The sequence below is a fragment of the Astyanax mexicanus genome, chromosome 11 (genome assembly GCF_023375975.1).
Source record: "Astyanax mexicanus isolate ESR-SI-001 chromosome 11, AstMex3_surface, whole genome shotgun sequence".
Taxonomy (NCBI): Eukaryota; Metazoa; Chordata; class Actinopteri; order Characiformes; family Acestrorhamphidae; genus Astyanax; species Astyanax mexicanus.
Genome location: NC_064418.1, coordinates 51,752,682 through 51,769,217, shown reverse-complemented (window position 1 = coordinate 51,769,217; position 16,536 = coordinate 51,752,682). Strand labels below are relative to the sequence as shown.

General features: G+C 43.3%; 1 protein-coding gene across 6 annotated transcripts in view; it reads right to left on the bottom strand.

Annotated features, from left to right (window-relative positions):
• The window catches only part of gulp1a (GULP PTB domain containing engulfment adaptor 1a), a 91,745-nt gene that overhangs the window by 11,671 nt on the left and 63,538 nt on the right, over positions 1–16,536 (bottom strand). For all 6 annotated transcript variants that reach the window (XM_049484672.1, XM_049484669.1, XM_049484674.1 and 3 more), the window contains one exon: positions 8,181–8,242. In XM_049484672.1, the coding sequence (XP_049340629.1) occupies positions 8,181–8,242 (62 nt within the window). The remainder of the gene's footprint in view (positions 1–8,180; positions 8,243–16,536) is intronic.

Below are 16,536 nucleotides of genomic sequence, written 5' to 3'. Positions count from 1 at the left end.
CACACACACAACCTCACACACACAACCTCACACACACAACCTCACAACTACACACATACACAACCTCACACACACAACCTCACAACTACACACATACACAACCTCACACACACAACCTCACACACACAACCTCACACACACAACCTCACACACACAACCTCACAACTACACACATACACAACCTCACACACACAACCTCACAACTACACACATACACAACCTCACACACACAACCTCACACACACAACCTCACACACACAACCTCACACACACAACCTCACAACTACACACATACACAACCTCACACACACAACCTCACACACACAACCCCACAACTACACACATACACAACCTCACACACACAACCTCACACACACAACCTCACAACTACACACATACACAACCTCACACACACAACCTCACACACACAACCTCACAACTACACACATACACAACCTCACACACACAACCTCACAACACCAGTGAGGACTTTCTTCTTCAGGATGTTCCGCACGGTTGTTGTGTCTGTGCTCAGTATCTGTGTGTAAAGGATCTGATTGATGTTTCTGTTTGATCTTCTCTCAGATTCAGAGCTGCTTCTTTGTTTTATTGTGAATAAAATACGGGTCTCTTTTAGGATTGCGGAAGTTTAACAGCTCGCAGATTCATGCAGAGCACTGAACTAATAACACTACAGACGTACAGAAGAGCATTAATATTCATATTCATATTATAATAACCCCCCCCCCCCCCCACCTCCGGCTGGAGCCTGCAGCTACATCACACACTCTATTGTGTTTCATCCACTGATATTCAAAAAGCACCATTATCATTTCAAAGTTGTAGAAACGCTTTGATAATTACTTCAGATGCTGAAGCTCCGCCCCCTGCAGTCTGTTATAAACATGCTGTGCAGATCTGAGAGTCTGAAAGGGCAGCTCTGCAGAGAACGTCTCACAGACGTTTAACCTCAACATGTGGTCCATGTTTATACACACTGTGTATCTACACAAACACTGCTGCTTTCCCCACAAAGTACATATAATACACTATATCCCCTTAATATACTCTATAATATACCATATCAACTCTATAATACACTATATACCATCTATTTACTCCATAATATACCCTATACTCTCTATAATACACTATGCATCTTCTATATACTCTATACTATACCATATACTCTCTATAATACACTATGCATCTTCTATATACTCTATACTATACCATATACTCTCTATAATACACTATATACCATCTATTTACTCTATAATATACCATATACAGTACTCTCTATAAATACACTATATATCCTTATAGTACTTTATACATACCCTATACACTCTATTTGATACACTATATACACTCTATATACTCAATAATATACCCTCTGTATACAAAATATTATACCCTACACTCTCTATAATGCCTCTATATGCTTTATCCTCAGGCTGATTTAACTGCGGTTCTGTAGCTGCAGTTCCCACACTGGCCACTGAGCGCCGCTGTCGAGCTCCTCTATAAACCAGAAGCTGCTGATAAGACTGTAATCAGGAGCTTCACAACACCAAAATCCATCCCATAATACATATCCATCCCATAATATATACCTATCCCATAATACATATCCATCCCATAATACATACCTATCCCATAATACATATCCATCCCATAATATATACCTATCCCATAATACATATCCATCCCATAATACATACCTATCCCATAATACATATCCATCCCATAATACATACCTATCCCATAATACATATCCATCCCATAATACATACCTATCCCATAATACATATCCCTATCCCATAATACATATCCACCCCATAATACATACCTATCCCATAATACATATCCATCCCATAATACATACCTATCCCATAATACATATCCATCCCATAATACATACCTATCCCATAATACATATCCATCCCATAATACATATCCATCCCATAATACATACCTATCCCATAATACATATCCATCCCATAATACATACCTATCCCATAATACATATCCATCCCATAATACATATCCATCCCATAATACATACCTATCCCATAATACATATCCATCCCATAATACATACCTATCCCATAATACATATCCATCCCATAATACATACCTATCCCATAATACATATCCATCCCATAATACATACCTATCCCATAATACATATCCCTATCCCATAATACATATCCATCCCATAATACATACCTATCCCATAATACATACCTATCCCATAATACATATCCATCCCATAATACATACCTATCCCATAATACATGATATAGAACAAATAGAAGATGAAATAGATAAAACTATTTGAACCTTTTGGAATTTTAGTTTTCTGAGTAAATTTGTAATTAAATATGAGTATTGTAATTGAATAAGAGTACTGATAAATATAATATCCCTAAAATAATAAAACATAAATCATTATGATCCATAATGTTTTCATTCAGAACAATAATTAAACCTGATAGTGGATAAATGTGAACTCTTGTGTAAATGACTAATTAATAGATCATTAGAGTGGAGGGATCGTATATCTGGAGTCTGGTGAGTTTGGAGGTAAAAATACTAGAGCTGATCTGACTGATAAAAATAAAACACTAAAAGCATTTAGTGCATCAGCGTCAGTTTCCTCCCAAAAAGAAATGCACACATGTGAACCATCACAAAGAGCTTTCAGAGAATCTACAATCAGAAACTCACAAACAAGGTGATTTTAAAGACTTTAGAAATTCACCAGTTTACAGTAAAATAAAGAGAATTTGGGAATGTGGATACTCTGATGAGGAAGCCTCTGATTACTAGAAGAACACCAGCGTTACACCACTCTACTTCCTGAAGTTACAGAGCACATTACAACTCCACAATGCTCCTGTGAAAATGTCTAGACTGAACTATTGCTGCACTACATCTGACACAAAAATGCACCACACATCATCATGAAAACATCAACCAACTGTAAAGCATGGGGGAGGGAGCATCATGATATGGGCCTGCTTGGGCAATGACCCAAAACACCAAAGTCCCTCAGAGAACGGCTAAAGAAAAAAAAAATCCACCTTTTGGAGTGACCAATCAGAGCGCAGATCTCAGCAAAGATCTCAGAAGTTATGAACTGAGCTGAAGTGAGATGTAAATTTGAGGCGTCTGACGAATAAAACAGAAATAAATCAGTTCTGAAGGAAGAATGAACTGAACGATGTTCTGATCTACAGCTCTACCTCACTCTGCCTCCAGCCTCATTATGTAAATGAGCAGAGTTTTCAGTGAGAAGAGCTCCCTCTGGTGCTGTGGGCAGAAAATGCAGATTGAGTATAGAGTTTAGTGTTATTTAATGTGTTATTGCAGCTCTTACTGTGTATTTATCATAAAAACTCACAAAACTATAATGATATAAAACAGTTTTATTTTATTACGTAAAAACTCTTCAGACATGGATTTTCTAGCTTCACTCAGAGAACATTTTATCATTTATCATTTTATCATTTTATCACTGCACCTGTTTGAGAGTGTATTTTATTACCCTGCTCTGAAGAAATGATGAACTATAATGTCTCTGACTGAAGACCTGAAGCAGACGGATTCAATCAGTCAGGACAGGTTTTATGTTCAGAGTCGGATTCTTTGATGTTTCTGGACTGAATGGACCTGATAGACAGACGCGGTTTTAACTAAATATCAGGATTTTTAGATTATAGAAGTTTATATGAAGTTAATTGGTGGGATTTAAATTGCAGAGCTGTTTTGGTCTCTCTGCAGTAAGGCAGTATTAAATTATATTAAATGGTATTAAACAGTAATAAACAATATTAAAGAGTAATAAACAGTAATAAACAGTATTAAACGGTATTAAACAGTATTAAATTATATTAAATGGTATTAAAGAGTAATAAACAGTATTAAACAGTATTAAACAGTATTAAACAGTATTAAACAGTATGGATGGTCTGTGTGGCCGTAAGGACTCAGCACTGGTACAGAGTGGCGGCGGTGGCGGGTGTGGTGGTGGCGGCGGTGGCGGGTGTGTGGAGGTGATGGATGGAGTGTGGTCTGAAGGTCGGGCTGACCGCGGCGCTGCAGCCGTGGGGACAGCAGTGATGGACACGTCTCGCTGGGCAGGGGGACGTTCCTGTTCCTGTTCCTTCTGGAGCTCCGAGAGAATTCTGTCCCCGACCATCAATCACTGATCCAGAGTCAGCAGAACATCTTTCAACCTCCTATTAACTGCTAGCTTCAGTCCAAACACCCCCACCCCCACAACACCTGCCCCCACCAACGCCAGCCTCACCCACCCAACACCCCCAATGCCTCCCTAACGCCAGCCTCACCCACCCAACACCCCCAATGCCTCCCTAACGCCAGTCTCACCCACCCAACACCCCCAATGCCTCCCTAACGCCAGCCTCACCCACCCAACACCCCCAATGCCTCCCTAACGCCAGCCTCACCCACCCAACACCCCCAATGCCTCCCTAACGCCAGCCTCACCCACCCAACACCCCCAATGCCTCCCTAACGCCAGCCTCACCCACCCAACACCCCCAATGCCTCCCTAACGCCAGTCTCACCCACCCAACACCCCCCAATGCCTCCCTAACCCCAGCCTGGTGTGTCTCTGGTGGACAGCGTGTCTCTGGTGGAGGGCGTGTCTCTGGCGGACGGGGTGTCTCTGGTGGACAGTGTATCTCGGGTGGACGGCGTGTCTCAGGCGGACGGTGTGTCTCAGGTGGACGGCATGTCTCCGGTGGATGGTGTGTTTGCGGTGGACGGAATGTCTCCGGATGGACGGCGTGTCTCTGGTGGACGGCGTGTCTCCGGTGGACAGCATGTCTCCGGTGGACAGTGTGTCTCCGGTGGACAGCGTGTCTCTGGTGGAGGGTGTGTCTCTGGTGGAGGGCGTGTCTCTGGTGGAGGGTGTGTCTCTGGTGGAGGGTGTGTCTCTGGTGGACGGCGTGTCTCCGGTGGGACAGAACAGTAAACAGAACTGACAGCAGAGTGAAGAAGATCCCCATACATCAGAGACAAGCAGCGAAAGAACGACACCAAAAACAAGAGACATGAAAGAAAAGCTTTAAGCTGAAGAGTTAAACTATTGATCCGTCCTGCAGCTCGAATGTTCAGCTCCACAATAACAGCCTGCTCTTCACCAGAGTATCAATACGCCTCTGTGATGCTGATCTGATAAGAGTGGTGGATGTGATGAGGGGGGGGGGGGGGGGTCGCCGAGATCACCGACGCTGAGAAAACAGCCGATATCAGTCTGACCTAAATACAAAACACGACTGTGAGAGCAGATAAACGTGCCGTAATCAATTCTGCTGCTAAATCCTTTCAGCAAGAGCCCATTCCCACAGAGTGAACCTGCGGCACTGTCCTCACAATTAACCACACAATTCCCGGCTCTCACCACGCCACCATCCTCAAAATTAACCCAACAATCACCCGGCTCTCACCACGCCACCATCCTCACAATTAACCCACACAATCCCCGGCTCTCACCACGCCACCATCCTCAAAATTAACCCAACAATCACCCGGCTCTCATTACGCCACCATCCTCACAATTAACCCACACAATCCCCGGCTCTCACCACGCCACCATCCTCAAAATTAACCCAACAATCACCCGGCTCTCACCACGCCACCATCCTCAAAATTAACCCAACAATCACCCGGCTCTCACCACGCCACCATCCTCAAAATTAACCCAACAATCACCCGGCTCTCACCACGCCACCATCCTCAAAATTAACCCAACAATCACCAGGCTCTCACCACGCCACCATCCTCAAAATTAACCCACACAATCCCCAGCTCTCACCACGCCACCATCCTCAAAATTAACCCACACAATCCCCAGCTCTCACCACGCCACCATCCTCAAAATTAACCCACACAATCCCCAGCTCTCACCACGCCACCATCCTCAAAATTAACCCACACAATCCCCGGCTCTCACCACGCCACCATCCTCAAAATTAACCCAACAATCACCCGGCTCTCACCACGCCACCATCCTCAAAATTAACCCACACAATCCCCAGCTCTCACCACGCCACCATCCTCAAAATTAACCCAACAATCACCCGGCTCTCACCACGCCACCATCCTCAAAATTAACCCAACAATCACCCGGCTCTCACCACGCCGCAGGACTAAAGCATCCATCACTTCCACAGGAGAGAATGATGAAGAGCCACGGAGATAAAAATCACTTTACTTTAACCTGCTGAACTTCCTTTCAGAGCAAAACTCTAAAAGATATAAAGCTGTTTTATCTGTACAGTATCTGGAGTTCTTGTTGATATTATTAAGTGAAAACAACTTGACACTGACCCCTCCTCTCCGGAGAGACGGACCAACCGGGTCTTACAGCAGAAACATGTATTAAACCAAAAGAATAACAACCCTGTTCTCTAAAACACAGAGCTCACGTCCAGCTTTAAGAAAAAGATTACTGCAGCTTCCTCCCGGCTGCTCTTCCCATGTGAACCTTTCCTACAACTCCAGGCATCCAGATCACACGAGTAAAACTGTTTTTATGGACATTCAGCGACATTCAGCGTGCAGCGACGCCTCCAGGAATCATCCAGTTAGTGCCAGCACTGTTGGCAGACGACTGCAGGATGCAGCACTACATGCAAACAGATCAGTGTAAAGATATAAAGATGCCCTGGCCTAGAATGTTCCAGCCCCCCCTCACCTGAAATAAACGGTAAAAATTTAATCTGTACCAAGAATATTTTAGCTACAGGTTTAGGCTCAGCTTGACCCACCATCTATTACAATATCAAATTCAAAGCTCTTACAATCGTCTACAAGGTGATGACAGAACAGGCTCCTTCCTACCTGCACTCGCTCCTGAAGGCTTACGCTACCTCCCGGCCGCTGCGCTCCTCCAATGAACGTCGCCTCGCTTTACCAAACAAACATTCACACAAAGCAATCCAGACTGTTCTCATACAGAGTTCCCCAATGGTGGAACAAACTACCTTCTACTACCAGATCAGGAGAATCTCTCACTATCTTTAATAACCTCCTGAAGACAGAGCTCTTCAAAGAGCACTTACTCTCCTAACACCTCTAACTAACTACCTTCTACTACCAGATCAGGAGAATCTCTCACTATCTTTAATAAACTCCTGAAGACAGAGCTCTTCAAAGAGCACTTACTCTCCTAACACCTCTAACTAACTACCTTCTACTACCAGATCAGGAGAATCTCTCACTATCTTTAATAAACTCCTGAAGACAGAGCTCTTCAAAGAGCTCTTACTCTCCTAACACCTCTAACTAACTACCTTCCACTACCAGATCAGGAGAATCTCTCACTATCTTTAATAAACTCCTGAAGACTGAGCTCTTCAAAGAGCACTTACTCTCCTAACACCTCTAACACACTAACTACTTCTAACCTCATTTCCTTCTTCCCCTCCTTCACTTCTCTATCCTATTACTCCCCTTTGACCTCCTTTTATCCCTACCCAAAGATGTTTTACCTTTAAACTTATTTTACATTGTACTTGACTATTGTAAGTCGCTTTGGACAAAAGCGTCTGCCAAATGTAATGTAATGTAATGTAATGTAATGTAATGTAATGTAATTTAGAAGACAGATGCATCGACTAAAATCTCGATTCGAACATTACTCAAATATTCACTATTCACTGTATACCTGTAACTCTACCTCTTCACTACTTTACTTTAACTGATGCTCTCAAACACTTTATTAAGAGACAAGAAATTCATGTAATTAACTCTTGATGAGTTCAGCACAGCTGTTAACTGAAAGCCTGAATTCCAGGAGACTCTACCTCATAAAACTGACTGAAAAAATCCAGCAGAGATGTAAGTTTTTCTTCATAGTTTGGATGAGTTTAGTGTAATCTATAATGCAGAAACTTTTTATATTGTTTGTGTGTATGATTATGGGTCAGTATTTAATAGTATGGTTTAATGTGAGGTAGGGCTGCATTTCTGAGAGAAGAGTGCAGAAGGTCTGTAAGTATATGTGGGTGAAAGCTCTGTGATTAGTGATGTAAGAGCTGTAAGTGTAAATGCTCTGAAAGATAAAGGTCTGGAGATCATAAAGACTCTGTAATATTCAGCAGTGATGAAGTGTGATCTTATCTGTGAGATTCAGAACTTACCTTAGCATTGTACGCTATAAAGTGCTTGGCCAGAGCCTCCGGCGTGTGCATCCATGATTTATCTATAAAAAAAGAGAGAGAGATACAGAGAGAGAGAGAGAGAGAGAGAGAGAGAGAGTGTGAGAGAGAGAGAGAGAGAGAGAGCATCATTAAGTGGAGATGTTGGATGAAGCAGCAGATTAAAAGCGTCTCTGAGGAGGTTGGACTGGTTTCCAGCAGAAGGTCAGTGAGATAAATATCTCTCTCTAATTCAGTTATTGAGAGAAACGCTAAACACAGTAAAATAAGAGCTTCATTAAAGTTATTGATACGAGATGCTGATCGAATAGAGTTTATTCACTGCATTAATTATCCAGAGATTCAGCAGTTTAGATTAATAACGTCTAAAACAGAGAGATTTAAAGAGACGTCCTGAGTAAACAGATTCATATAAACTAAATTACTGTACTGTTCCTTTACATATAACTACAATTACAGTACAATACAATACAATTACAGAGCTACTGTACAATTACCTACTTCACTTTTACAGTACAATTCACAAAACACTGTCCTAAACATACCACCAGACTCTATAAACACTTTATAAACATCATATAAACACTCTATAAACAGTTCTTCATTACTGAGCATTCACTGCAACAGACAGAGACAGATCAGAACTGTAACTATGAAGATCCATCCAAATGCAACAGCAGCTCCACACACTACCTCACACTACCGCACACTACCGCACACTACCGCACACTAATGCACACTGCCTCACAATGCCACACATTACTTCACACTACTGCACACTGCCTCACAATGCCACACATTACCTCACACTACCGCACACTGCCTCACAATGCCACACAATACTGCACACTACTGCACACTACCGCACACTGCCACACACTACCTCACACTACTGCACACTGCCTCACAATGCCACACACTACCTCACACTACCACACATTACCACACACTACCACACACTGCCACTACCTCACACTACCACACACTACCTCACACTACCGCACACTGCCTCACACTACCACACACTACATCACACTGCCACACAGCACGCTCTCTACAACAGTGTAGCAGCCCAGGACTGACAGCACTGTGCCGGCTGCCCCGCCGCCAGACTGCTACCCGAAAGCTGCTGCTGCTGAAGGTCAGTTTATGCAGGCGCTCCCGGCACCACACCATCCACACAACCCACATCATCCACACCACCCATCCCAACACTTCTGACCACCTCACCACCCGCCAGCACTGATCAGAAATTCATAAACACAAGCGATCAATACTCTACTTTACTGTACGACACAGAATTCATACTGAATACAATATTTAATTTTAATATATACACTCTCACCAGGGGGGAACGCCACGGGCTAAACACAGCAGGACACTGTCCAGATACACACACACACGTATATATATATATATATACATACACATATATATTATATACATTGAGTTCACCTCATGCCAGGACACTCAGCCCCGGTCGGTCCCAGCTGGCCCTCATTGGACTGATAATGCACTTATTCTGGGTGGAGGAAATTATTATAAGTACGGTTTGAGTTAATTCACTCGCCCTGTCTGTGTTTCTATAAACACACTTATGTTTATTTGGGTCCAGTATTTTAATGTTATATAGAGTTTATTACAGGTAAACACTGAGAGCTGCTGTGTGGAGTTAATTCCCTCTTCCTCAGTTTGAGTTAATGTCGGCAGTATTTCAGCTCTAAACTCACAGATAAATAAATAAAATGTGCAGTAATGTATTGGGGGAATAAAATCCTGGACTACAGCCATTCTTAACCTTGAACCTACAAGAAACAGCGAGCGATTAATCAAGCGTTTATCTGGACGAGCGGCGGATCGAACGCCGGACTCTGCTGACTGAAATTTAAATACTCCTGCCGCCCGCAGAGCGCCGGGTTCGATTCTGATTAATCAGAGCACTCGCCCATTAATTACAAAATCATTAAAAAACAAAAACAGGATGGATTTTTGTTTGGTGCTGAAAGACGGAGAAGTGATGCTAATCCCTCTGTCTGTAGTTTTACACATCCTAATTACAGACTTAACCTGGTTTATACTCTAACTTACTCAATTAAACCACCGTCCAATCAGATCTCATGTTCAGGATCATCAGTAGAACAGGAGATCAGTGAGGAGCAGAAATTAAAATCCTCTGATCTCTATTTTCCGTGCGAGAGCTTCTGCCTGGTGAGCGCTGGTGATGAATAGTGATGTTATAGGAAACTCCTGCCTGTTTAAAACAAACCCATCATAATAAAATACCGCTTTTTAATAAGAGAGCACTTAAAATGATGAGTTTCTTTGATTTTTCCCAATTAAAAACCTCTGGAATATAATCAAGAGGAAGATGGATGATCACAAACCATCAAACCACCAAACTGAACTGCTTGAATTTTTACACCAGGAGTAAAGCAGCATAAAGTTATCCAAAAGCAGTGTGTAAGACTGGTGGAGGAGAACATGATGCCAAGATGCATAAAAACTGTGATTAAAAACCAACCAGGGTTATTCCACCAAATATTGATTATTTCTGAACTCTTAAAACTTTATGAATATGAACTTGATTTCTTTGCATTATTTGAGGTCTGAAAGCTCTGCATCTTTTTTGTTATTTCAGTCATTTCTCATTTTCTGTAAATAAATGCTCTAAATGAGAATATTTTTATTTGGAATTTGGGAGAAATGTTGTCTGTAGTTTATAGAATAAAACAACAATGTTCATTTTACTCAAACATAAACCTATAAATAGCAAAATCAGAGAAACTGATTCAGAAACTGAAGTGCTGTATTTATTTTTTACAGAGCTGTATAAAGTTATTAATAAAGGATATCTGAGATTCAGTAGCTGAACGTGGAACATCAGACTGTCAGTAAATGATCTCAGTCCTGTAATAAAACAGAATGACTGAGTTATACTGATAGAAGTGAATAGAGGAGTCAGTTAGTGCAGCTCTGTGAGAGACGGTGTTTAAAGATTTTAAAGACGGTGATTCTGAATAAAACTGTCTTTATTACGCTTTAAATCACCAGAGCCAGAGCTGTATAAAGCTGTGAGTGTGTGTGTGTGTGTGTGTGTGTGTGTGTGTATGTGTGTGTGTGTGTGTGTAGTGTGTGTGTGTGTGTGTGTGTGTGGTAATTGTGTGTGCGGCTCTTGTTCGCTGTTTTTTGGGCCCAATTATTCCTTTGTGGTCAGACTTATTAACATATTAACCCTCAGAAACATGAAGGAATAAAATATATAAACTTTATTTGAATAAAATCCCAAACCTGACGCTGATTAAACCTGATATACAGAATATTTTACTGAGGGGATTTACTTTCATTACAGCAGATTAATAAATACAATTACCTGCAGCACAAAACACACACACACACACTACACACACACTACACACACACTACACACACACTACACACACACACACACTACACACACACACACACTACACACACACACACACACACTACACACACACTACACACACTACACACACACACACACTACACACACACACACACTACACACACACACACACACACACTACACACACACAACACACACTACACACACACACACTACACACACACACACACTACACACACACACACACACTACACACACACTACACACACACACACACTACACACACACTACACACACACACACACACTACACACACACTACACACACACACACACTACACACACACACACTACACACACACACACACACTACACACACACACACACTACACACACACACACACTACACACACACTACACACACACAACACACACTACACACACACACACACACTACACACACACACACACTACACACACACACACACACTACACACACACTACACACACACACACTACACACACACTACACACACACTACACACACACTACACACACACTACACACAACACACACTACACACACACTACACACACACAACACACACTACACACACACACTACACACACAATACACACACACAACACACACTACACACACACACACACTACACACACACACACACTACACACACACACACACACTACACACACACTACACACACACTACACACACACAACACACACTACACACACACACACTACACACACACACACACTACACACACACTACACACACACTACACACACACTACACACACACTACACACAACACACACTACACACACACTACACACACACAACACACACTACACACACACACACTACACACACACACACTACACACACTACACACACACTACACACACACTACACACACACACTACACACAACACACACTACACACACACACACTACACACAACACACACTACACACACACTACACACACACACACTACACACAACACACACTACACACAACACACACTACACACACACACACACTACACACACACACTACACACACACACTACACACACTACACACACTACACACACACACTACACACACACACTACACACACACACTACACACACTACACACACTACACACACACACTACACACACACACACTACACACACACAACACACACTACACACACACACTACACACAACACACACTACACACACACTACACACACACTACACACACACACTACACACAACACACACTACACACACACACACTACACACAACACACACTACACACACACACACTACACACAACACACACTACACACACACACACTACACACAACACACACTACACACACACACACTACACACACACACACTACACACACACACTACACACACACACTACACACACTACACACACACACACACACACTACACACACACACACTACACACACACACTACACACACACACACACTACACACACACACACACTACACACACACACACTACACACACACACTACAAACACTACACACACACACACACACACTACACACACACACACTACACACACACACACTACACACACACACTACACACACACACTACACACACACACACTACACACACTACACACACACACAACACACACTACACACACACACACTACACACACACACTACACACACACACACTACACACACACACACTACACACACACACACACACACACACTACACACACACACACACACACACACACAGACTACACACACACACACTACACACAACACACACCCACCCACACTACACACACACACACACTACACACACACTACACACACCCACCCACACACTACACACACACACTACACACACACTACACACACACACACTACACACACTACACACACACTACACACACACACACACACACTACACACACACACTACACACACACACACACACACACTACACACACACACACACACACACACACTACACACACTACACACACTACACACACACACACACTACACACACACACACACACTACACACACACTACACACACACAACACACACTACACACACACACACACTACACACACACTACACACACACACAACACACACTACACACACACACACTACACACACACACTACACACACACACACTACACACACACACACTACACACACACACACACACACACTACACACACACACACACACACACACACACTACACACACACACACTACACACAACACACACCCACCCACACTACACACACACACACACTACACACACACTACACACACCCACCCACACACTACACACACACACTACACACACACTACACACACACACACTACACACACTACACACACACTACACACACACACACACACACACTACACACACACACTACACACACACACACACACACTACACACACACACACACACTACACACACACTACACACACACTACACACACAACACACACTACACACACACACACACACACACACACTACACACACACACACACACACTACACACACACTACACACACACAACACACACTACACACACACACACTACACACACACACACACTACACACACACACACTACACACACACACACTACACACACACACACACACACTACACACACACACACACTACACACACACACACACACTACACACACACTACACACACACACACACACACACTACACACACACTACAGACACACACACACTACACACACACTACACACACACAACACACACACACTACACACAACACACACTACACACACACTACACACAACACACACTACACACACACTACACACAACACACACTACACACACACTACACACACACTACACACACACACTACACACACACACACTACACACACACACACACACACTACACACACACACACACACACTACACACACACTACACACACACACACACACACACACTACACACACACACAACACACACACACTACACACAACACACACTACACACACACTACACACAACACACACTACACACACACTACACACACTACACACACACTACACACACACTACACACACTACACACACACACTACACACACTACACACACTACACACACTACACACACTACACACAACACACACACTACACACACACACTACACACACCCACACACACACTACACACACACACTACACACACACACACACACTACACACACACTACACACACACTACACACACTACACACAACACACACTACACACACACTACACACACAACACACACTACACACACACACTACACACAACACACACTACACACACACTACACACACACTACACACACACAACACACACTACACACACACTACACACACACACTACACACAACACACACTACACACACACTACACACAACACACACTACACACACACACACACTACACACAACACACACTACACACACACTACACACAACACACACTACACACACTACACACACACACACTACACACACACTACACACACTACACACACACACACACACACTACACACACACACACTACACACACACACTACACACACACACACTACACACACACAACACACACTACACACACACACACACTACACACACACTACACACACACACAACACACACTACACACACACACACACACACTACACACACACACTACACACACTACACACACACACAACACACACTACACACACACACTACACACACACACTACACACACACACACTACACACACACACACTACACACACACACTACACACACACACACACACACACACACACTACACACACACACACTACACACAACACACACCCACCCACACTACACACACACACACACACACTACACACACACACTACACACACACTACACACACACACACACTACACACACTACACACACACTACACACACACACACACACACAAACACTACACACACACACTACACACACACACACACTACACACACACACACACACACACACACACTACACACACTACACACACACACACACACTACACACACACTACACACACACACACACTACACACACTACACACACACACACACACACACACACACTACACACACACACACTACACACAACACACACCCACCCACACTACACACACACACACACTACACACACACACTACACACACACTACACACACACACACACTACACACACACTACACACACCCACCCACACACTACACACACACACTACACACACACTACACACACACTACACACACTACACACACACACACACACACACACACACACACTACACACACACACACTACACACAACACACACTACACACACTACACACACACACACACACACTACACACACACACTACACACACACTACACACACACACACACACTACACACACACTACACACACCCACCCACACACTACACACACACACTACACACACACTACACACACACACACACTACACACACTACACACACACTACACACACACACACAAACACTACACACACACACTACACACACACACACACTACACACACACACACACACACACACACACTACACACACTACACACACACACACACACTACACACACACTACACACACAGAACACACACTACACACACACACACACTACACACACACTACACACAACACCCACCCACCCACACTACACACACACACACTACACACACACACACACACACTACACACACACACACACACACTACACACACACACACACTACACACACACACACACTACACACACACTACACACACACACACACACACACTACACACACACTACA